General features: G+C 45.0%; 1 protein-coding gene and 1 long non-coding RNA gene across 23 annotated transcripts in view; both read left to right on the plus strand.

The window, feature by feature from the left end:
• The window catches only part of DENND2B (DENN domain containing 2B), a 186,972-nt gene that overhangs the window by 73,324 nt on the left and 88,126 nt on the right, over positions 1-25,522 (plus strand). For 3 of the 22 annotated variants that reach the window (XM_070073700.1, XM_051824053.2, XM_017345245.3), the window contains one exon: positions 3,858-3,948. The exons of the other annotated variants lie outside the window; for them this stretch is intronic. In XM_070073700.1, the coding sequence (XP_069929801.1) occupies positions 3,872-3,948 (77 nt within the window). In that variant the 5' untranslated portion in view covers positions 3,858-3,871. The remainder of the gene's footprint in view (positions 1-3,857; positions 3,949-25,522) is intronic. 22 annotated transcript variants of the gene reach the window in all.
• LOC138849640 (uncharacterized) lies at positions 3,955-25,307 on the plus strand. The gene is made up of 2 exons (XR_011388632.1): positions 3,955-16,850; positions 16,886-25,307. It is a non-coding gene; the product is annotated as an uncharacterized lncRNA (long non-coding RNA).

A 25,522-nucleotide genomic window follows, 5' to 3' on the forward strand; every position in this document is an offset into this window, starting at 1 on the left:
TCATCTGTAAAATGGGTGTGATAACATTACCTATCTCAAAGAGTTGTTGTAAGAGTTAAATGGATCTAATTATATAAAGTACTCAGCTTAGTTTTAGGCACAGATGTGCTGTCAGAAGGTGTTAGCTGGCCAGTGCCGTGGCTCACTAGGCTAATCCTCCGCCTGCGGCACCTGCACCCCAGGTTCTAGTCCCGGTTGGGGCGCTGGATTCTGTCCCGGTTGCTCCTCTTCCAGTCCAGCTCTCTGCTGTGGCCCGGGAAGGCAGAGGAGGATGGCCCAAGTGCTTGGGCCCTGCACCCGCATGGGAGACCAGGAAGGAGCACCTAGCTCCTGGCTTCGGATCAGTGCAATGCGCCTGCTGTAGCGGCCATTTTTTGGGGTGAACCAACGGAAAGGAAGACCTTTCTCTCTGTCTCTCTCTCTCTCACTGTCTGACTCTGCCTGTCCAAAAAAAAAAAAAAAAAAAAAGAGAAGGTGTTAGCTGTGCTGTGTTAAGGATCTCTCTCCTGAACGCAGAAGTGGAATGCCCAGGCCAGCTAGTTAGTCAACAGATCTGAATTTTTATTCTGGCTCTGTCTCTCACTTACTGGGTGACCTTGGGAAGGTAATTTGGCTACTATAGGCTTTAGTTTCCTTATCAAGAAAGTAGAAGGTATGAATTGAATATTGTCATTGACTTGACTTTTCAGCTGCTTATCTTGACTTTCCAACCAGCCTCCTTGAAGTTTGGAAATTAAGTGCAATATCATATGCTTCTTATTTCCTAAACAACCAATGTGTGTAATTTGTACTTAAAAGTAGTTGGTAATTTTTTGTAAACTCTACCAGTTGGGTTCTAGAAAGCATTTCAACTTGGTTCATAGGACTTAGAGATTGGTTATAACTGCAAGGAGGTCCTAGCCCTTAGTAAGCCAAAAAGTCTACCAGATCAGTAAGGTAGAAGGTGAATTTCACTTGATGTGTGTGGAAAACTTGGGCAACAGATGGTTGGGGTACTTACTGTTTGTCTCAGAGACTTAGAACAGCTCTGTGAACAAATATTGCCATCTCTGCTTCCTTCTCTCTGGGGAAGATGGCAGTGTTTTCACTTTATTTTAAAAACTTCTTATTTGAGAGGGAGGGAGAAAGGGAGGGAGGGAGTGGGGATAGAGAGAGAGAGAGAGAGAGAATCTTCTACCTGCTGGTTTGCTCCCCAGATGCCTGGAATGCCCAGTGCTGCACTGAAGTCAGGAGCCAGAAACTCAATCCATATCTCCCATGTGGGTGGCAGGGACCCAAATACTTGAACCATGTCCTGCTGCCTCCCAGGATGTGCCTTAGCAGGAGTGAGCTAGGACTTGAGCCCTGGCATTCTGATATGGGACACAGATGTCTTTTTCTTTTTTTTTTAATGATTTTTTTTTATTTAATTATTTGAAAGTTAGAGTTAACACAGAGAGAGAAGGAGAGAGAGGTCTTCCATCTGCTGATTCACCCCCCAATTGGCTGCAACAGCCAGAGCTGCGCAGATCCAAAGCCAGGAGCTAGGAGCCTCTTCTGGGTCTCCCACGTGGACACAGGGGCCCAAGGACTTGGGCCATTCTCTACAGCTTTCCCAGGCCATAGCAGAGAGCTGGATCAAAAGTGGAGCAGCCGGGTCTTGAACGGGCGCCTCTATGGGATGCCAGTACTGCAGGCAGTGGCTTTACCCACCACGCCACAGCAATGCAGATGTCTTAACTGTCATCTACCCTCTAGGCCAGATGCCTACCTCAGCAGAATTTTCTGAGTGTCTCTCCTTTAGAGTTTAGAGTGAGGCAGTTGGGGCCCAGAAACACATCTGTTTGTCAGGGCAAGAGCCATCCAACAAGAGAATAATGTTTAGAACCTGGGCTCCTGGGGCCGGGCACTGTGGTGTAGCGGGTAAAGACGCTGCCTATACCGGTATCCCATATGGGTGCTAGTTCAAGTCACAGCTGCTCCACTTCTGATCCAGTTCTCTGCTATGGCCTAGGAAAGCAGTAGAAGATGGCTCAAGTCCTTAAGCCCCTGAACCGGTGTGGGAGACTTGGAGGAAGCTTCTGGCTCCTGGCTTCCAATTGGCGCAGCTCTGGCCATTGCAGCCATTTGGAGAGTGAACCAGTGGATGGAAGACCTCTCTTACACTCTCTACCTCTGCCTCTCTGTAACTCTGCCTTTCAAATAAATAAATCTTTAAAAGAAAGAACCTGGGCTCTGGAATGAGACTGTTGAGGTTCAAATTCTGCTTCAACCACTTACTTGTTCTATGACCTTGGACATGCTACTGAGCTTGTCTCACTTCCTCTTCTGTAAAATTGAGGCATTTGTAATGAAGCACAAATGAAAAGTGTTTAGAATAGTGCTCTCTACCTTGTTGCTGAATAACATGTTAGCAATTAGTTGTATTTATGATTCCCTCGTAAACCAAGCAGTATCTGTTTCTTGTAGCTAGTCTGATGGGTTTGTTTTGCTGAGAAATATGAAGCAGTGTCTCCTTTCTGTACATCTTGGGTAGGTATCTAGCATCAGCAGAGCAGGAATAAGTGTCCCTGATTGTAGATCAGAGCTTTTGTGGCTTGCTTTTGTAAAGAAATAGATAACTAGAGGGGGAATCTGGTCTAACCAAAGGAATATCTAGGCTGAAAGGCCGCTGTCTGATAAACAGTGAATGACCCTGAGGTAGAACCCAGTGTAAAAAGAGCAGGCTGAGAAGTGGAGGATTGATGAGAGGCTGACGGAGAGTGGAAGCTCAGAGACAGAAAGAGGTAGGTGTTGAAGAGTGGCAAATGTCTCTAGGCACGTGAGGCGAAGACAGTAAGCTGCTCATCAGAACAACTTGCTAGCACTTTGTCTTGCCAAGGAGACATATGGATCCCAGCCCCAGGTCGGCCTTTCCTCCCAGGGGAGTGGTGGGTCAGGTTGAGGAGGTTCTAATCTGTGTCTAAAGAGAATGAGAGTTCCTTATCTCCAAATGTAATTATAAGGAAGTTTCCTTTTTCAACTTCAAGAAACAGGAGCCTTGGCTGCCAAATTGAGCGGTGTGTTTTAAGTCCCTCAAATCTCCTTTGAGTGCTACCAAAGCTCTCAGCTTTGTTGTTATCTCTTGTTGAAATGTAGTCTGGAAAGGTCAGACCAACAGTGCCAATTTATGGGCTTGCTGAACCCAGGCAGGCCTAATGGCAGGATGGGGAGTTCTAGGATCAGGTGCTTCACAAATTTTCTCTTTGATTGAGGCTTTTTATAATTTAAGGTTCTTTTTCCTTTAATAGACCACACTGTGCAGGTTAGTATCAGACATTTTGTTTCTTCTGCAGTGTTACTTCTTCCTGTAGGTTTCCTGTAGGGCTGAGATTCTACAGTAACTCCCTGTATAATCAGGAGAAGCTTCCTAAAACTGTACCCCAGCCTTTTTGTTGGAGGTAACATTTCCTTAGCACAAAATTATGCCAGAATCTTCCTTCTATGTAATTTGCTAGCAATTTGTGCCCTACCTTGTGTTCTGATGGAGTAAAGATGGTTAAGACATGATGTGTAGAAACCACTGGTGGGATTTTGTATTTATTTTCAAAGACTGGAGGACAAGAAGATCAGATGTGGTGTATATACTTTGTCATTTGGCAAAAAGGAATACAAATAAGGGAAGGAAATTCAAGAACCTGAGTGACCTTGCAAACTATAAAGAAGTAGGGTACATGAGTGTGATAGGAAAACACCTAGGACTGCTGAGTAATGGCAGTGACCTTGGTTGGCAGTCTGACTTAACTGACTCAGCGGCTCTGTTCAGAGAACGTCTAGAGAGGACTGAAGTTCCCTCTTGTCTTTGCCTTCCTTTAACCTCCTGATTCCTCACTGCTTAGAGTTTCAGACACAAATGGAATGGGCAGCACCATCCTCACTGGTGCTCCGAGTCGCGTTGCAGCTCATCCGTGCTGGGAGAGCCAGCTGGAGGTAAGAAGGACTGGGGGTTTTGTTAACTCAGTATAAGTGCCCAAGGGAAGTAGCAGCAATCAAGTTAAAAAGAAAACAAGTGGAAATTTGAATTTTATTTGAATATCATAAATGGAGATAGAAAAAAGTACATATTTTTCATTTCAGAAACCCAGTTGGGTTTCAAAAGCAGTGCTATACAGACTTCCTCTCACTTAGAAAACACCCAAAGTCACGTGTCTGCCTGGCTTTGCTGGGAGGCTGTTGAAAGCAAAGCAGAGAACCATGGGGGCTGCAGTGTCTGTGATGGCTTCCTGGGCCCCTGCTTGCAGTTAATGCTTCATCGGTGAGGGAGCTGGGATGACTCTTTACTCTTTGTTGGTGTCTCCCAAGAGTTCTTCCTCAGCCTTTCCTGTTTAATTTATAATCTTTCCCTGGAATCTCATCTTCTATTGTCACCAGTTAGTTGGAGAAGGAAGGGGGGGGGGGTGTCTTTTTGTTTCAGAAACTGTTCGGAAACAGTTTGGATTTATTTACTTGTTCTGTAAATATTTATTGAGCATTCATTCTGTTTCCAGCTGCTGTTCTGTATCCTAGGGATGTAGAAATAACCAAGGCAGCATTAACCAAGATAACCAAGATGGAGTTGATAGTGAGAAAGCAGGATAGTAAACAAGTAAACTTATCAATAAATGGCTTAAAGTTAGTGTTAGGAGCTATGAAGGAAGTAATGGTGACGTAAAAAAGAGAGTAACGGGCTGAGGAACTAGAGGAGGCCTATATGAGAATGTGACGTTTAAGCTCTGAATTCAATAAGCCAGGAATGTGCAGATTTGGGGAAAAGAACATTTCTAGGAAAGGGAACAGCAGAGGCAAAGCCCTGAGGTGGAAAAAGCTTGAAGTCACTGTTGATAGACTACGGGAAGAAGAAAATATAGAGGTAGAAGGTGTTGCTAGAGGCTGCTTAAGCTAGAGCCCTTAGGCTGTTTTCAGGGGTTTGGTGAATGGACATTAGAGGTACAAAGGCTGTGCTCAAACTGAGATAAGGAAATTTGAGAGTAATGGCCAGCTAAGAGGACTTGAATGTGCTTGTCTGAGAAGAAACAAAAAAGAGAGTATGGGGGGAGGGTGGGCATTTAGCTTAGTGGTTAAGTCTTTTTTTATTTTTTAATTTTTATTTATTTGTTTTTTTGACAGGCAGAGTGGACAGTGAAAGATAGAGACAGAGAAAGGTCTTCCTATTGCCGTTGGTTCACCCTCCAATGGCCGCTGTGGCTGGTGTGCTGCGGCCGGCGCACCGCGCTGATCTGAAGGCAGGAGCCAGGTGCTTCTCCTGGTCTCCCATGGGGTGCAGGGCCCAAGCACTTGGGCCATCCTCCTCTGCACTCCCGGGCCACAGCAGAGAGCTGAACTGGAAGAGGGGCAACTGAAACAGAATCCGGCTCCCCGACCGGTAGAACCCGGTGTGCCAGCACCGCAGGCAGAGGATTAACCTATTGAGCCGCGGTGCCGGCCACTTCGTGGTTAAGTCTTACAACACCCATATTCTACACTGGAGTACTTGGTTTGATAGCCAGCTCTAGCTCCTCACTCCAGCCCTGTGCTGATGCAGACCCTGGGAGGCAGCAGTAATGGCTGCCATGACTGGATTCTTGGAACCCATGGCTAAGACCTGGATTGAGTTCCTGGCCTAGCCCCAACTGCTGCACGCATCTGGGGAGTGAAGCAGTTGATGGGAGCTAATGGTTTCTCTCTTTGCCTGTCAAATAAATGTTTTAAAAAATAAAAAATAAAGAACACGGGAAAACAGAAATAGATCTGGAGTAGGGATTGGCATGCGACTACTCAGCTAAATAAACTTGAGAGAATAAATCCTGCATAATTCCTGGGCTCAAGCCATAGTTTTCTGGTTTATGGTATATCATTAGTAGAGTGTTAATTCTATATTAGGCATATTATATCATTTTAGTAAATCTTTCCAATAATCTATGAGTAAATTAAAAAAAATTTATGAGGCTGGTGCTGTGTCACAGTAAGCTAAATCTCCACCCACAGTGCTAGCATCCCATATGGGCGCCAGTTCTAGTCTCAGCTGCTCCACTTCTGATCCAACTCTCTGCTATGGCCTGGGAAAGCAGTAGAATAGGGCCCCTGCACCCGCGTGGAAGATCCGGAAGTACCTCCTGGCTCCTGGCTTTGGATCAGCACAACTCTGGCCATTGTGGCTATTTGGGGAGTGAACCAGCAGATGAAAGACTTCCCTCTCTCTCTCTGCCTCTGTAACTCTGCCTTTCCAATAAATAAATAATAAATAAATCTTAAAAAAAATTAATTTATTGGAAAGGCAGAGAGACAGACAGACCAACATCTCCCACCTACTGGTTCAACTCCAAAAATGCCCACAAAAGCCAGGAACTGGGTCAGGTGAAGCCAGGAGCCAGGAACTCAGTTTGGGTCTCCAGGGTGGGTGGCAGGAACCCAAGTACTCAGCTTTCATCTGCTGCCTCCCAGTATGCACGCTGGAAGCAGAGCTGGGACTCAAAGCCAGGCTTTCCAGTATGGGATGCAGGCATCTCAAGCAGTGTCCTTAACTGGCAAATGCCTGTCCTTACAAGTGAATTTTAAAAAAACATTTATTTATTTATTTGAAAGGCAGAATGACAGAGGAAGGGAGGGAGGGAAGGAAGAAGGGGAGGGGGAGATCGATCTTCCATCTGCTATTTGGCTCTCCAAATGGCCACAGCATCCAGGTCTGTGCCATGGCCAGGCCAGAGCCAGGAACTCCACCTTGGTCTTCCATGTGGGTGGCAGGGACTCAGTACTTGAGCCCTCAACTGCTGTTTCCCAGGGACATTACCAGGGAGCTGGATTGGAAGCTGAGTAGCCTGCACTCAAACCAGCCTTCCGATGTGGAATGCGTTGTCCCAAGGGGAGGTTTATTAACCTATGCTTCATCTGCCCATGTGTGAATTTTCTGATGTGCAGATATCTACAGGAACTTGGAGGAGCTAACTTGCTTAAAGTAGAAATCTGAGTCTGTATGATTCCAAAGCATATGCTCTGTCTGCACCCCAACCATGATTGATAAACCAAACACACAACTCCTAAACATTTCCTGAGGTTCCCTCTTCAAATTGTTATATTATTTACTGTCATGTCTTCCTTTCTATGCCTAGAAGTTAGAATAGATTTTTTGTTATTTGACAGGTAGAGTTATAGACAGTGAGAGAGAGAGAATGACAGAGAGAAAGGTCTTCCTTCCGTTGGTTCACTCCCCTAATGGCTGCTACAGCTGGCGCTGCACCAATTCCGAAGCCAGGAGCCGGGTACTTCCTCCCGGTCTCCCATGCGAGTGCAGGGAGCCAAGCACTTGGACCATCCTCCACTGCCCTCCAGGCCACAGCAGAGAGCTGGACTGGAAGAGGAGCAACCGGGACTAGAACCCGGGGCCCATATGGGATGCCGGCACTGCAGGCGGAGGATTAGTCAAGTAAGCCACTGCGCCGGCCTAGACTAGATTTTTAAATGTAGAGTTGAATAAATTGCTTTCAGCTTTCTCTGAAAGGAGTACCTGGTAGTGAGAGTGTCAATCCTTATCAAAAATTGGGGAAGGAGAGAGTATGAAAAGACTTGGAAACAGGTAACCTGAATTACCTGTTAACTGGCAACGTAACTGCTCTGCTAATTGCCTGCCCCAAACTAGCATTTTTAAATAAACCCTGACTTCCTAGTTTATAGATCTCATCTAGGAGCTCTAAGTTTGTTGGAAATTTTTTAGAAAAATTTATCAAGCCACAAATTTGATTTCTTGGAAATTGAACATTGATTAGTTTCTATTGGTAGATCTTTGTTTTTCTAAAAGGATGGGTCCTGTTTGGACTATATAAATCAAGGCCCAAGATTCTGTAATGAAAATGTGTAGGACGTTGATAAACTCTCATCCACGGGGTTCGTGAGCTCGGCGTTGGGCCTGGTCAGCCTGCTTAGATGGAATAGTTGGTGAAGGGCAGAGCAGGGTGAGGCTGAATTTCAGATTGAGTGTAGATTCCCTACACACAGAGGAATGTCTCTTGTAAGTAACTGGATTTGGCTTTCCTGTTTCCCCATCCCTGTCTGTTTCAGTAACTATTTTGAATCTGTAGAAATAGATACATTGTTAGGAACGAGTTCTTTAGAGGTTGTTTTTCAGATTTTCTTTAGCTTTGACTCATTGAGCAAAATATTAAATGGTCACATACCACGGGCAGGGGACACACACATGAGTTACGGGATGAGGCTGAAAAGATTGGCTACACTCAGGTCTTGAAGGGCTGGAATTGTGTGGCAGTTAGGGAATTGGTGTTCTTCGGAGAGCTGGAAAGGAACATGATTGATTGGGGCCAGTGTTGTGGCATAGTGGGTAAAGCCAACGTCTTCAACACTGGCATCCCATATGGGCACCGGTTTGAGTCCCGGCTGCTCCATTTCCTATCCCGCTCCCTGCTAATGTACCTGGGAAAGCAGTAGAGGATGGCCCAAGTGCTTGGGCCCCTGCACGCATGTGGGAGACCCAGAAGAAATTCCTGGCTCCTGGCTTCGGCCTGGTCCAGCCCTGGCTGTTTCAGCCATTTAGGGAGTGAATCAGCTGGTGGGAGACTTTTTTCTATCTCTTCCTTTCTCTGTGTAACTTTGATTCTCATATAAATTTTTCAAATAAATTTAAAATTTAATCCTATGAAACCATATGGAAGATAGAACTGGAGTAAGGAGGACTCTTAGCCTTATTATCTTACTTTTACTCCTGGGGATGATATTCCTGTCCTTGCCAATACATTGAGAGTGGAGATTAAGGAATGTCTGGGGGAAGTGGGGGTGGGCAGAGTGCAAAGCACTCTGGAGCCTTAGAGCAGTGGTTTTCAGACTTGGATGTGCGCCAGACTCACCTGGAGAGCTTGTTTCCAATTCAGCAGGTCTCAAGTAGGGCCCGAGAATCTGCATTTTAATGTTTTGAAAGTGCTGCTGCTGGTGGTGGTGGTTGAGAACTGCACGTGGAGAACCAGTGCTTTAGGAAGCTTGGCTGAGATGCCAGCAAGAGTGTGTGCAAGGGCCAGATGTTAACTGGCTTGCTTTCTTTTCCTAAGGGCCAGATGTTAACTGGCTTGCTTTCTTTTCCTGACTTCGAATCTCATGTCTCCAGGTGTATGTTTCATATATTCTTGGGGGCTTGCCTCTTGACCTCAAGGAAGCCTGGTAAAGATGTGCCCTCCCTCACGCTGACTTCCCAAGACATCCGAATCAGTTCCCAGTGAGATTTCCAGGCCTGGGTTTCTCTCTAAGCAGCTGTTGGTCTGATTTTTGGAAATAGCCAGGGCCCCTGATTCAATTAGCATAGGGACATTTATTCCAGGAAAAGCTCCCCTCCAGCTTTCTGCACAGCCTCCTGGTTGGCAGGACTGTGAGCAGGCTCACATTGAATTGATCTGTTGATTTGCCAAGTTTACACAGGACATGCCGGGGAGATTATCTCTGCAGCCCAGGAGTTGAATTTCAAGGGCAAAGTCCACAGTTGGCAGCTGAAAGGCTGAGAACACCTGGAAGTAAGGATTTCGTTTGACTTTCACTAAATGCAGGCCTCAGGGCCTCTTCCCACAAGGGTCGGGTTTTCTGCTTGTTGCAGCTCAGGCAGGTGACCTTGGGGTGTTTCTCCCTGAGAGGCGTGGCTCCAGGCACTGCCCCTTACTGTTCGTTTCAGTGCCTGTGTCTTCAGGTGAGAGTTGGTAAATGTAAGCTGTCCTCTCTTTTTGTTATTCTCATTTCTTGAATCCTTTTCTGGGCTTGCTTCTTCCTTTGCAGGGAGAACCTTCATTGCCTCTTCATGATCAGGGATTCCCAGGTTTTCCCCCAAGGCCTACCTTTTCTTGAGCTTCCCTCCTCATTTCTGCATAACTGTAGAATTGTTTCTGTGTGGGGAGGGATATTAAAGGTAACGTGAACCAGTGCCGCTCAACCTCAACTTTGTAAGGCACTCTGGGATACTAGGAGTTGCTCCTGACAACCCTCGGTGTCCCCAGCGTCAGAGTTCTGCATAGCTGTAGCCCATTCTTGCCACATGGCAGAAACTCACCTCCACTCCCAGGTGTTGAGGAGTTCACAGGCGACAACAGTGAGCACCCAAGGTGGCAGAGCTAGGCTTGGGACTCAAGTCTCTTCACTTTTGCTGCTTTAGAGCCTTGCTGTGCACATAACACAAGAACTGTAAGGTGTTTCCAATTAACAAACATGCTTGAAACTGCCCCGGGCTAAGTTTTTTTCTTTTTCTTTATTTTTTAATAACAAAAGCAACACATGTGTCCCAAAACCTTTTACAAAATTGAGAATATATGTGAGCATCATCTACAAACCCATACCCCAGAGATACAATCATTTTTAACAATTGGGCAACAATGAATCTTTTTAAATGACATGTTTATACCTTTATTTTAACTTCTAAAAAACTATTTTACCAAAAAAAGTACTCTAATTTTAAAAATATCAGTGAAGAGAATGTAGAGAAGTTAGAACCCTTATACACTGCCAGAGGGAATGTAAGTGTGGTGAGAAGCAATTTTGTTTGTTCCTCAAAAGCCAAAATTTGTCATATGACCCAGAAATTCCACTCCTAGGTATATCCCCAAAAGAATTGAAAACAAGGACTAGGACACATACTTGTATGCCGGTATTTGTTACATTTTCGTTCACCATAGCCAACAGATGGAAACAACTCAAGTGTTCACCAACAAATGGATATACAAGATCATCTCTGCATGCAGGGAACATCATCTTGCCATAAAATGGGGAGAAATACTGATGCATGCTGCAACACGGATGATTCTTGAAAACATTGTGTTAACCGAAATAAGCCATATACAAAAGCCCTAATATCTTATGCTTCTGCTTATATAAAATAGCTAGGAAATGCTAATTTATAGAGATAAAGAGTAGATTAGAGGTTACCAGGAGCTTGGAGAGAGGGGAAAAAGGAACTATTGCATAATAGTTATCGGAGTTTCTCTATGGGGTGAGGACAAAGTTTTGGAAATCCTGGTGATAGTTGCACAACATTGTGAAAGTGATTAATGCTTTTGACTCATGCACTTGAAAATGATTAAAATATTGAATCTTATATATTTTTACCACAATAAAAAATAAAAATGATTATATATCACTGAAAATGTTCTCACTTATAATTACCTAAGGTTTTCCTCCATGTCCATACATTACTTTTAACAGTATCATGTGTTTCTGCAGATGAATGTATTGTAATTTTTTTTTTAAACCAATCCTGCTACTGATGGACATTTGGGTTGCTTCCAGTTTTTCTAGTATAAATAGTGCTGCAATAAACAGCAGTATAAAGCTGTCTTTGCCCATGTGTTCTACTACTTGTATTTCTATGGACAAAATTCCTGGTAGGGTATATTTGCTGATCAAAGGGTGTGCTCATTTAAAAGCTTAATAAATATTGCCAAACTGCTTTTTAAAGAAATTACATCAACTTAGCACCCATCAATGGTATAGAAGGTGCCTATTTGCACCACACCCTTGCCAACATGGATGCTATAAATCTTTTTAATGTTTGCCAATCTGATAGGTGAAGAAGGGTTTCTTATTGTTATTTAGGATTTTTGTAATTATAAATGAAATTGTACATCTTTTTTATGTTTATTGGTAGCTTTTATTCTGTGACTTTTCTGCTGCAGTATGTTCATTTTCTGTTTGGTCATTATTTTTTTCTGGAGGATTTGTGACAGCTTTTACATGCACATTACTTTACAACTCACTGCCATATGTGTTGCTGATATTTTTCCTCCTGGTTTAAAATTTTTTTGACTTGTTTATGCTAGCTATTTGCCTTTCACATGTTTAAGATTTTTATGTAGGCAACCGTATGCTATTTCCCTTCATGGCATTTTTTTCCCCTTTTCATGGCTTTTGAGTTGAGTTTTGTGTCATACTATGAAAAATTCTCTTACTCACCAGGATTATACAAAATATTAATTCATGATTTCTTCTAGTGTTTTTATGGTTCTAATTTTACATTTAAGCTATAACTAATTTTTGTATGGAGTAAAGTTAAGTATTAAATTTTATTGATTAAAAATCCCTAAAATAAGGCCAGCGCCGTGGCTCAATAGGCTAAAAATCCCTAAAATAAGTTTTTTTACTAAATTTATTCTCTATGTAGAATTTGTAGTTTTTTTATTTCAGTGTTTTTAGAGAGTTGAGGCTGCATGTATTTGAATTCTTGTAATATTTCATATTTAGAATGTACCATAACCATTTAGAACATTAGAAAAGAACATTGGCAAAAAAAAATTAGTAAGAAAATCACATCCAAATCTCTTTTTTATTTTCTGTTTTCTTATATGTGATACACCCAGATTCCTTTTCTTGATGTTTGAGGATCGTTCTTCAGTCCCTCTGAGTAACTTTGTAGCAAATCCTGTATACAGTCATATGAGCAGTTAGATGCAAATCCTGTGACACAGAAGCCTCTTCTTCGTTATGCCTGGTTTGTGGAAAGCAGGGCAGAGGAGCAATTTTGTGTTAAAGATGCCGAGGTTGTACCCAGGAGGCCAGTGGGCCAAAGTCTGAAGGACTGGTAAGGCCCAGGAAGGACGTGACTTTGGGAGGGAAGCAGCAAGTGGGGAAAATCATGGCTGCTTAGAATAGGGAAGATTTTTGAAGTGAGGAAAAGAAGAGGAATTCTGTTGATTGCAGATCCACTTATATCCCAGACACTGGGCTAGTTAGGTCCCACCTAACTGTATTTTAAAAGGCAGCTTTTAGTGTTAGGTCAACCTAGGGTTGCTGTTACTAAGGGTCATGAACCCAGAAAAGAAAGCCTCATTCAAGGACCAGAGTGGAAATGAAATCCTGGAACTGGAAGGTTGGGGTTTGGGAAACTGAGAGCAGGATTGAGCCAGGAGCTTAGACAGAAGTGGTAGTGGAAATAAGCTAAGTAAGGAAGCAGAAGAGGAACTAGATCATCAAGCATCCATTCACTGATGGATGCAGACAAATAGTTCCATACCATAAGGAACTTTCTAGTTTCGGTTCCTGGATAAGACATAAAAGACCAGTCACTACACTGCAGTCTGATTTATAGGAGGAGCACTGGGAGGAAAGGAGTCCTTCAGGCACTGGTGAGAGGAGAATGAGGAAGACAAGCGCAGGGTTTCACAGAAAAAATGGTACTGGTACAGAGTTAGAAGGGTGCATAGTTAATTTTCAAGTGGACAGGCAGGGAGGGGCATGCCAGCTGGAAAGATCATTAATGCACAAAGAGGGCAGAGTGATGCAGTTAAGTGCAGAGCACCCAGGGAACTCCCCATTAGTCATGTGTGCTGTCCTTAGCAGTGCGGAGTGAGTTGTGTGGAACTGAGGCTGTACAAGGAAACAGGCCATTAATCCAATGAAATCCAATGCCTCTAGAGGAGGAGTGAGGGGATGTCCAGCCCAAAGGGCCATAGAAGGCCTTCAGAATAATTTGGTCTGGGCCTGCCAAATCAGCTGCAGTTGGGACTTGAAATTCAATACACCTGGGGCGGGCATTGTGCATAGTAGCAGGCTTTGCCTGCTATGCTGGCATCCCGTAGGGCGCTGGTTTGAGTCCTGGCTGCTGCACTTTCGATCCAGCTCCCTGTTAACGTTCCTGTAAAAGCAGTAGAGGATGGCCCAAGAGCTTGGACTGCTGCACCCATGTGGGAGACCCAGTAGCTCCTGGTTTCAGTCTGGCCCAGCCTTAGCTATTGCAGCCATTTAGGGTGCAAACCAGCACATGGAAGATCTCTCTCTCTCTCTCTCTCTCTCTCTCTCTCTCTCTCTGTGTGTGTGTGTGTGTAGCTCTGCATTTCAAATAAACAAATAGATTTTTAAAAAGATTCAATACATCTACAGTGGGCTAATTTCTAAGTTGAAAATTTTGTATTGACTGTGAATTGTTATAAGTATCCAAATGGCTCCTGGCAAGAGAAAAGGTTCCCTGTAGCTTGCCCTAAAGAGACTGGCAGAGGTTGCATGGTCTTTGTCTATACTAGCCCTAGTCTTGAAAGTCGCATCCTCACCAGGGCCACATTATGTTCCTTGAGGTGGTCACAAGGCTCCTTGGGTTCAAGTTTGCAGACTAGTTTTGAAATCATGGCAGCCATACAAAGAAACTTAACTTCAAGCTATAAGGCAGTTTTTCCCAGACTTAATTTATGGCTTACCATTTCACAATATTACCAATGTCTCTCATTTTTTTTAACTGTAGTCTCTTAATAATACCCAAACTTCTTTTAAAATTTATTTGAAAGGCAGAGTTACAAAGAGAGAGGGGGAGACACACACACACACACACACACACACACACACATGAGATCTTCTGTCTCTGCTGGATCATTCCCCAAATGACTGCAATGGCTAGAGCTGGACCGATCCAAAGCCTGGAGCCTGGAACTTCTTCTGGGTCTCCCATGTGGGTGCAGGGGCCCAAACACTTGAGCCATCTTCTTCTGCTTTCCCAGGCACATTAGTAGGGAGCCATATCAGAAGAGGAGCAGCCGGGTCATAAACCGGCACCCATACAGGATGCTAGCATCACAGGCAGCAGCTTTATCTGCTATACCACAGTGCCAAACTATGCCTCTGCCCAAACTATTATTAACAGTGTTTCAGTCACCTCATTGTCAACCTTAAATTCATTTTATTTTATTTAATTTTTTAAGATTCATTTATTTATTTGAAAGGCAGAATTAACAAGAGGCAGAGAGAGAGAGAGAGAGAGAGGTCTTCCATCCACTGGTTCACTTCCCAGGTGGCTGCAATGACCGGAGCTGCGCCAATCCGAAGCCAGGAGCCAGGACTTTCTTCAGGGTCTCCCACATGGGTACAGGGGTAGGGGGGCCCAAGGACTTGAGCCATCTTCTACTGCTTTCCTAGGCCATAGCAGGGAGCTGGATCGGAAGTGGAGCAGCCAGGACTAAAACCAGTGCCCACTTGTGATGCCGGCACTACAGGCAGTGGCTTTACTCAGTAAGCCACAGCGCCGGCTCCTTAAATTCATTTTAAAAGGAGATATTATTTCATTTTCTCAGAGTATAAAATCAGTATTACTTGTTATACACAGAAGGTAACTTTTAAAATAAATACAATGAAAACAAAAAAATAATGTTTTAAAATTGTACCCAGTTGCTGCTGGCTGTGTAATGTTTTCTTGTTAAGAGATTTTCAGGTGCTCAACAGATAAAGACTGTAGCAAGTGGAGACTTTCTCCTTAGCCTAACGAGGTTTGAGAGTGGGAAAACGAGTGGCTTACCTGGTTGTGATTTCCTGCCATTTGATGCTATGCAGGAATCCTGTGTCGTGTCCTGTGTCGGGTGCCGTGCAGTTTCCTTACCACATTTTGAGAAGCAGCAATACCGCAGCCAAAAGATTTGGAGCCCTGGGTGATAAGGTCACATTTCGGAAAGATGCAATGCAAAGTGTAGAATGTAGATTTGGAGGAATTTAATCTGGAGCAAGGAGATTGTTTATAGATTATTGCAGAAAATCAAGCCATTGGTTATAAAGTCTGAGGTGAGTGGCAGTGACTCTTAGACTTCAGGGGGCCAGAATTTGCAGGACTTGGGGTGAAGAGGAGAATGAGAAGCCTGGGATGACTTGTAGAAACTTGGGCGACCTCGTGGAAGAAGTGGAGGGAGAGGTGTTTCGTTAGGATTGCAGTGGAGAAATGATGAGTTTGATTTGAGACATTCCTTTTTGTCTCTTTAATATGAATCTGCCTTTTTTTTTTTTTAATTTTTGACAGGCAGAGTGGAGAGAGAGAGAGAGAGAGAGAGAGAAAGAAAGGTCTTCCTTTGCCGTTGGTTCACCCTCCAATGGCCGCCGTGGCTGGCGCGCTGCGGCCGGTGCACCGTGCTGATCCAAAGGCAGGAGCCAGGTGCTTCTCCTGGTCTCCCATGGGGTGCAGGGCCCAAGTACTTGGGCCATCCTCCACTGCACTCCCTGGCCACAGCAGAGAGCTTGCCTGGAAGAGGGGCATCCGGGACAGAATCCGGCGCCCCGACCAGGACTAGAACCCGGTGTGCCGGCGCCGCAAGGCGGAGGATTAGCCTAGTGAGCCACGGCGCCGGCCATGAATCTGCTTTTCACTTTTGGGTTTGTCTGATTGTTTTTTTGGGGGGTATTGCTCAGATTGTTCCTCTCCTGTATTTTCTATGAACTTGGTTATATTTAGGTTATTCTTTCTTTGAGGAAGGAAACCCTTTATAAATGATGCAGCAGATTAGAGGTATATAATCTCCAATTGTGCCACTATTATTAAAGCTAAATTTGGTTACTGGCTGAAGTAGGGCCAGCCAGATTTCTTCACTGTAAAATTACAGTTTTGTGTTGTAACTAGCAAGTAGTCTGTGGGTGACCCCTGGCACTATTCCCCATTAATCTTTCACTTAAGTGGTTTTATTTTTTGAACTTTTGTAGGGAGCATAGAAGATAAATAACCTACCTATATCCTACCCATCATTAGGCTTCAACTTTTATCAACATTGGACTAGCTTGTTTTATTTCTATCCTTATCCACTCTTCTACCTCTTCCACTGGGGTTTTAAAAGCAAATTCCAGATTCCATAGTGCTTCACAGAGAAATACTTAATATCTCTAAAAGACCTTTTCAGCATGTCCTAGACATACTGGTTTCTGATCAGCAATGTTTAACTGAGGCGACAAAGGGGTGGAGAATGCCAGTGGTTGAACTGGTCTAGAGTTAGGGCTTTTTAGGTAGGTACAGTGGCAGGAGAAAGGGGCTGTGGGTTTGAGTGTGATGATTCGTGGACCACAGCCTGAATGCACAGAAAGGAAAGGCCAGGAGATAGCTGATGTAAACTAGGGGAAGGGGAAGGACTTAAGGGAACAGAGAGCAGGCCAAGTCACAGAGCAGCTGCTGGGTGGTAGTAAGGCCAAGAGATAGGCAGTAAGGGAAATTGAGATCAGGTGTTGGAATTTTAGAGGTCAGGATTTTGAGACATGTTCTTGGGTGATGACAAAGTCCAGGGTTTATCAACAGTCGTGGTGACAGAAGTGTAAGTCAAGGAGTCAGTTGTGAGCTCGGGGTTTTGAGTGGATCCGTTCACAGAGGTGTTGAAGTTGCCAGGGGGAAGAAAGCCTTCAGGGAGAGCCTGGGTGAGTATTAGGGCAGCAGATGGTTCCTGGTTCAGGGAAGAGTTTGAAGGTGTTTGTGGAGTAGCTGCTTCACAGTAGAGCTGGGGCACTGTGCAGTAGGCTGGAAGCTGGTGGGAAAAGGTGAGTTGAGAACAGAAAGCGTTGCTTTACACGCCTTTTGAGCTTGCCGTATCCTGTGACATTGCTGTCCACTGGTTGGGATTGGGGATAATAATGGGCAGGGGCTTAATACCGAAAAAGAATTGTGATGTGTGGGCAGGGGTGGAAGCAGGAAGTCCTCTGGAGGAGACATGCTTGTTCACTTAAGAAGTGCCAGTGTGCGGCCCGGCCAGTGCTGTGGCATAGTAGGTTAATCCTCCATCTGCAGTGCCGACATCCCTTATGAACACCAGTTCTAGTCTCAGCTGCTCCTCTTCAGATCCAGCTCTCTGCTATGGCCTGGGAAAGCAGTAGAAGATAGCCTATGTGCTTGGGTCCCTGCACCCACAGGGGAGACCCAGAGGAAGCTCCTGGTTCCTGGCTTTGGATAGGTGCAGTTTCAGCTGTTGTAGCCATTTGGGGAGTGAACCAGTAGATGGAAGACCTTTTTCTCTGATTCTAACCCTCAAGTAAATAATAATAATAATAATAAGTGAATTGAGGGGCCAGCTCTGTGGCGAGTAGGCTAAGCCTCTGCCTGGTAGCACCAACATATCCCATATGAGCACCGGTTTGAGTCCCAGCTGCTTCTCTTCTGATCCAACTCCCTGCTGATGGTCTGGGAAAGCAGTACAAAGTGGCCCAAGTCCTTGGGCCCTGTACCCCCATGGGAGACCTGGAAGAAGCTCTGGCTTCAGATTGGCCCAGCTCTGGCTGTTGTGGCCATTTTAGGTAGTGAATCAGCGGATGGAAGACCTCTCTTGTCTCTTCCTCTCTGTCTGTAACTCTGCTTCTGAAGTAAATATTTTTTTTTTTTTTAAAGTGAGTTGAGAGAAAAGAGAACTAAATAGTAGCTTCTCTTCAATTCTAGAGTAAACAAGAGTTGAGCCCAGGAGTAGCTAGAAGTGGAACAATTTCTCATTATCTTGCCAAACACCTATGTTTATGGGAGTGACTGACACATGCACCTACATGGTTTAATTTTAACGTTGAGAGAAAAGTTTTTCTGTTAAGCTGTGTTTGGAGTTATTTGCTGACTGCAGGTGTCTGTGAGTGTGTTTGTGTGTACGAAGCACACATGTCTGCTCAGCCTTCTGCATCTTTTCTTGGAGGATAATGAGTACCACTTTATACATATGAGACTTTTTTAAATTTATTTTTTATTTATTTATTTATTTTTTGACAGGCAGAGTGGACAGTGAGAGAGAGAGACAGAGAGAAAGGTCTTCCTTTTGCCATTGGTTCACCCTCCAATGGCCACCACGGCCAGCACGCTGTGGCCGGCGCACCGCGCTAATCCGATGGCAGGAGCCAGGTACTTATCCTGGTCTCCCATGGGGTGCAGGACCCAAGCACTTGGGCCATCCTCCACTGCATTCCCTGGCCACAGCAGAGAGCTGGCCTGGAACAGGGGCAACCAGGACAGAATCCGGTGCCCCGACAGGGACTAGAACCCAGTGCGCCGGCGCCGCAAGGCGGAGGATTAGCCTAGTGAGCCACGGTGCCGGCCTATACATATGAGACTTTTACGCATACAGTATTTCTTTGGGTTTATATTCTGTCATTTATTTGTTTATTGGACTGGTTCAGAAGCCAGGAGCCGGGAATTCATTCCAGGTTTACATGTGGGTGGTAGGAACCCAGTTACCTGAGACCACCACTGCTGCCTCCCAGGGTCTGCATTGGTGGGAAGCTGGAGGCCAGAGCTGGAGCAGGGAATGGAACCCAGGTACTTAGATGTGGGGCACAGGTGTCTCAGCCACCATGCTAGATGCCTGCTCCCTAATTCTGTCTTTCCAGAAGGGGAATTGAAGTGACTAGCTTACAGAACACATAATAAAAATAATACCCCACAGTACTTCCACAGTGGAAGGAAGGAGGATTTTGAAATCAGACCAGGTTTGAATTTTGGCTGCTCTTTTTATTAGTTGTATGGCTTTGGGCTTGGTTTTCTTATTTGGTAAAATAGAATTGGTAACATTAACCTCATAGGTTTGTTATAGAGTATTAAATGAATTAATATAATTAACACATGGGAATGGTGCTTGGCACACAGAGGATTACTGGAAAAAGGAAGCTTTAATCATGTTAATAACATAGATTATTAGCACCAAAGAAAAGAAGAACATGCAATTGTCTATTCTTGTTCATTAATGTGTCATTCATGACAATGCATTCATTTGCATTCTTTGACCCTGCCTCTGAGTTCTGTGGTGGCCTACATACCACTTCTGAAGGCAGGCAAATTTTTTTTTCTTTTTAAGTTTTGCATTTTTCTAAAATTTATATGGATATGTAAGGTGATGTTTATTGGTATACTAGTGATTATTTTTTAAACCAAGATATATTCAATTATTTTCTTTTTCTTAATGCAACTGCAAGCAGTTTCCTTACCATTTTCTTTTTTTTTTTTTTAATTATTTTCAATATTATTTATTTGAGAGGTAGAGTTACAGACAGAGAGAGGGAGAGACAGTTAGAGAGGTCTTCCACCCGCTGTTTCACTCCCCAAATGGCCAAATGGCCAGAGCTGAGCCAATCGGATACCAGCAGCTGGGAGCTTCTTTGGGGTCTCCCACGCAGGTGCAGGGGCCCAAGCACTTGGGCCATCTTCTACTGCTTTCCCAGGCCATAAGTAGAGAACTGGATCGGAAGAACAGCTGGGACATGAACCCACGCCCGTATGGGATGCCAGCGCCGCAGGCAGAGACTTAGCCCACTGCTTCACAGTGTCGGCCCTCCTTACCGTTTTCACAATAAATGCTTTGCAATCTTAGTTTCTTACAGTTCTCTTATAAACAATATTACTAAAATATAAACATATTACCTGAAATTCTTACTCTGTGTAAACCTCTCATCTCATGATGTCTCTGTAGCTTTCTGGTGATCTACCTAGTAGAAAATGAAGCATATATCCCCAGGGGCAAGTATAGATGTAGATATAGATATAGATATAGATCTCACACCTTTAGTTTTTGAAAAGAATCTCTTGTTTCAGTTGGGATTTTGTAAGAGTTGGACGAAGCCCTGAGTTTTGACTCTGTATTGTGTATTTCCAGCTGAAGACTGATCCATAGACATTGGAAAACTGATGAAAGGGTTGGCTTCTGCTCTGGTTTGAGTATGTCCCCCAGTGTTCATGTTTGGAAGCTCAGTCCCCATGTAATGGTGAAAGATAGGGCCTTTAAGAGGTGACTAGGTCGCCGGTGCTGCAGCTCAATAAACTGATCCTTCACCTAGCGGCGCCGGCATACCGGGTTCTAGTCCCGGTCAGGGCACCGGATTCTGTCCTGGTTGCCCCTCTTCCAGGCCAGCTCTCTGCTGTGGTCCGGAAAGGCAGTGGAGGATGGCCCAAGTGCTTGGGCCCTGCACCCGCATGGGAGACCAGGAGGAAGCACCTGGCTCCTGGCTTCGGATCAGCGCGGTGTGCTGGCCACAGTGCGCTGGCCGCAGCGGCCATTGGAGGTTGAACCAACAGCAAAGGAAGACCTTTCTCTCTGTCTCTCTCACTGTCCACTCTGCCTGTCAAAAAATATAAAAAAATAAAAAAATTTTAAAAAAAGAGGTGACTAGGTCTCCATTGTTATGGAGATTAGTCATCACTGAAGGGGTTCTTTGGCAGGGGAGTGGGTTCCTGGTCAAAGGGTGAGTTCTGTTCCGCTTTCCTACTCCCTCTCTAGTAGTGTGTGTGTGTGTGTTTTTCTCCCTCTGCCGTCTGTCGTTCCAAGGGCTAACACTTTAGGAAGACTATCACCAGAGGTGACTCCTCAATTTCAGACTTCCTAGTCTCTAGAGTTTTAAGATATATCTTTGTTTTTTTATAAATTACCTCATCTGTGGTATTCTGTTATAGCAACCAGAAATGAACTTAGTCACCTTCTACTAGCAAGTTAGAGCTATGTAACTTGTACTGTTGCTTGTATTAAAACCTCATTTTGGAGGGGAGGGGGGCTGGTGTGGTGTTGCACTATGTTAAAGCCCTGGCCTGCAGCGCTGGCATCCTGTATGGGTGCTGGTTTTAGTCCTGGCTGCTCCACTGCTGATCCAGCTCCCTGCTGATGTGTCTGGGAAAACAACATATGGGATGTTGGTGCTGCAGGTGGAGGATTAACTTGCTTTACCACAGCACTGGCCCCTCCATTTTTTGCATAATACATATTTTCCATGAATGTTTTAAAGCCCCTGTGTGTGTGTGTGATTGTGTGTGTGTGTGTGTTCGTGTTCCCTGTCCTCAGTTGTCCTCTGGAGAAGTTGTTCTGCTATATAGTGTCCAACAGGCACATGAGAGTGCCCCTTAACCACAGTTTGCCTGACTCCAGAATGATTCTTTATGGCCTTGTCCAGTACAATAGATGAAAAAGTGGAATCGCCTTTGTTTTTATACTTTTTCCTTGAGCATTCTTACCTCTTTACTACAGCTGAATGTTGACTTTTCTCACTTCTCTCTCTTTTTTAGTTAAATATTTCTTTTATTTATTTGAAAGGCAGAGTTACAGACAGAGAGAGGGAGAGACAGAGAAAAAGGTCTTCCATCTGCTGATTCATTCCCCAAATGGCTGCAACAGCCAGGCCTGGGCCACACTGGAGCCAGGAGCTTCTAAAGGTCTCACACGAGGGTGCAGGGGCCAGGCACTTGGGCCATCTTCTGCTGATTTCCTAGGTGCATTAGCAGGGAGCTGGATTGGAAGTGGAGCAGCCGAGACTCGAACTGGTGCCCACCTGGGATGCCACTATGCCACAATGCCAGCCCCTTCTCACCTGTCATGTGACCCTCTCAAATGAAGCCATTTCACCTCTACCCTGACTCTCTACTCCTTGAAGTTGCTTCTGAGCCCTGCCTGACAACCTTTCCCGCTAGAAGTCAGAGCCTTCTTTCACTTACAGCCTCTTCTCATCCTTGCCTCTTGACTACGCATTCGTTGCTTAACCCTTTTTCACATGACTGCTCCCTGACATACATTGACTTAGGGGTTCATACTGAGAATTCTTCAGTGATCCAGCCTCACAGTCCTACAATCTTTTCAGCTCTAAGGATTTCATCTTCTTTCCTTCTAAGTTCCCTGTAGTGTGGCCATACTTTTGGCCTCATCACATGGAACAGTTCTTTCAGGATCCTGAACTCTGAAAGTCCCTTTCCTCCTGTGCCTCTGGTCTGTTTGCACTCCCAGCAGCTGGCTCTCCAGCCTTTCCCTGCCTGTACTGCCTTAGCTGCCCTGAGGACTGCCCTCTTACTCTTCTGTTTAGCCTGGACCTCAAAGATAAGAATTCCCATCATTTGCTTGTTGGTTACGTCAGTTTCTTCCCCTCTCTTATCATTCCTATAATCTGCAAACCTGGTGGGACGGATAATCAGATTTTTCTGCTATAGCCTCTGGACTTCTGAGTACTTCATCTTTCTGAAGCATAGTCCTGGTCCATCATTCCTTTCTCAGAAAATTTCTGTGGTTTCCTGGAGAACAGATAAGTTCCTTATTTTGGTTCGTAAAGGCCTATAAGATCTGACATTTCTCTGTCTTTCCAACTTATTCTCCCTGGTGTACTTCCACAGATTAAACATCTTGCTGGTCTTCATATGCCTTCTGCTTTTCTGCTGCTAAGATTTTGCTCACAGGGGCCAGCGTTGTGGCTTAGTGAATAAAGCCACTGCCTGTGACTCTGGCATCCCATATGGGTGCCAGTTTGAGTCCTGGCTGCTCTACTTTCTTCCTTTTTTTTTTTTTCCATAAAGATTTACTTATTTATTTGAAAGGCAGAGTTATATACATATACATATACATTTACATATACATTTACATATACATATACATATACATATATATATATATATAGAGAGAGAGAGAGAGAGAGAGGCAGAGGCACAGAGAGAGAAAGGGAAAGAAGTCTTCCATCTGTTGGTTCACTTCCTAAATGGCTACAGTGGCCATAGCTGGGTTGATCAGGAGCCAGGAACTGCTTCTGGGTTTCACACTTGGGTGCAGGGGCCCAAGCAATTGGGCTGTCTTCTTACTGCTTTCCTAAGCCATAGCAGAGAGCTGGATTGGAAGTGGAGCAGCCAGGCCCCTGCTCCGCTTTAAGTCCACCTCCCAGTAATGGCCTAGGAAAGCAGTGGAGCATGGCCCAAGTCCTTGGGCCCCTGCACCCATGTGGAAGACCGGAAAGAAGCTCCTGGTTCCACTTTTTGTCTGTCTTACTGGACAAGGTCCTAAAAAGTCCGTTCTAGTCAGACAAGGTGTGGCCATTTGGGGAATGAACCAGTGGATAGAAGATCTCTCTTTCTTTGTCTCTCTCTCTCTGTGTTACTGCCTTTCAAATAAATAAAAATAAATCTTTAAAAAAAAAAAAAAGGGTTTGCTCATATAGTTCCATCTACTCAGGAATTATTCTTTGCCATTTGGTCTTCCAGGCCCAGTACAGGGTCCACGCTGTCTCTGAAGCCTTCCTGATCTTTTAGTTGGAAATAACCCGTCTGCCTAAATCTACAACATTTCATTTCTAATGGCATCTCTGTAATGGCACTTAAAATAGTCTTTCTACTCTCTTTTATGTGTTTGTTGTATTCACCTTACTGGAGTGTCCGTTTCATGGGGGTGGACCTGTGTCTGGTGCATTTCAGTGTGCTGGCCAGCACTGGGCACATTGGCTTATGCAAGGTTGGTGTTTGGTATATATTAGTTGAATACACATGTGATTGCATGAATAGAAGGAAGAAAGATGGTTGCACTGCTTAACAGGAACTATACTTGAACTTTCATACTGTCCTTTATCTTGTTCTAGTGAGTAAAGAATCAGACTCATAGGGGTTGGTGCTGTGGCATAGAGAGTTAAGCCACTGCCTACAGTGATGCTTTTCATATGGGTGCTGGTTCGATTCCTGGCTGCTCTGCTTCTTGTTCTTCTTGTTCTTCTTCTTTTTTTAAGATTTATTTATTTATTTGAAAGCCAGAGTTACAGAGAGGCAGAGGCAGAAAGAGAAAGAGAGGTCTTCCATCTGCTGGTTCACTCCCCAAATGGCCACAATGGCCAGAGCCAGGCTGATCTGAAGCCAGGGCCAGGAGCTTCTTCTGGGTCTGCCATGAGGGTTCAGGGGCCCACGTACTTGGGCCATCTTCTGCTGCTTTTCCAGGCCATAGCAGAGAGCTGGATTGAAAGTGGAGCATCAGGGACTCGAACCGGCGCCCATATGGGATTCTTGCATTGCAGGTGGCGGCTTAAACCTCTAGGTCACATCACCTGCCCTGATCTGCTTCTGATGCAGCTTCCTGCTAATGGTCCTGGAAAAGCAGTGGAGCATAGCCCAAGTACTTGGGCTCCTGTACCGATAATGGAGACCTGGAAGAGGTTCCTGGCCCTGGCTTCGGTCTGGCTCAACTCTGGCTGTTACGACCATTTAGGGAATAAACCAGCAGATGGGCAGATGGGAGTTCTCTCCCCGCCCCCCCCCCCCCCCCCATATAACTCTGCCTTTCAAATAAAATAAATACATCTTAAACAACAACAAAATAAGAATCAGACTCATAGCTTGACCAGGGCCAGCAGAAGAATAGTACAAGCTCGTGACCCACACTGAACCTGGGATAGCCTGAAGCTTGTCCTATCCTGGGAGCAGGAGCCTTGGGTACTAAGCACTCCCTCAGGATGTGTTTGGGTGTAGAGTTAGGCTGGCTGCATTCTGTGCCCCATGGGGAGAACATTTCAAAGTGATACAGAGGGGCCGGCGCCGCGGCTCACTAGGCTAATCCTCCGCCTTGCGGCGTTGGCACACCAGGTTCTAGTCCCGGTCGGGGCGCCGGATTCTGTCCCGGTTGCCCCTCTTCCAGGCCAGCTCTCTGCTGTGGCCAGGGAGTGCAGTGGAGGATGGCCCAAGTACTTGGGCCCTGCACCCCACGGGAGACCAGGAGAAGTACCTGGCTCCTGCCATCGGATCAGTGCGGTGCACCGGCTGCAGCGCGCCGGCCACGGCAGTCATTGGAGGGTGAACCAACGGCAAAAAGAAGACCTTTCTCTCTGTCTCTCTCTCTCTCTCTCACTGTTCACTCTACCTGTCAAAAAATAAAAATAAATAAATAAAAATAAATAAAAAACAAAGTGATACAGAGGAAGGAAAGACTGAGCCTGTTCTGTACAGAACTGGGCCCACTGGGGCTGGAGAGCGTGGTGCCTCTGGTGAGAGTTTTATTTTCATCATGTCAGGCCAATTTCTTTCCTCCTTAGCCTCGGTTGGATTTGGGAAAAACCCTATACAGGCCTGATATTTGCTGTTCTCCCTGCCTCTGGA

Source organism: Oryctolagus cuniculus, chromosome 1, assembly GCF_964237555.1.
Source record: "Oryctolagus cuniculus chromosome 1, mOryCun1.1, whole genome shotgun sequence".
In the NCBI taxonomy this organism is placed as follows: domain Eukaryota; kingdom Metazoa; phylum Chordata; class Mammalia; order Lagomorpha; family Leporidae; genus Oryctolagus; species Oryctolagus cuniculus.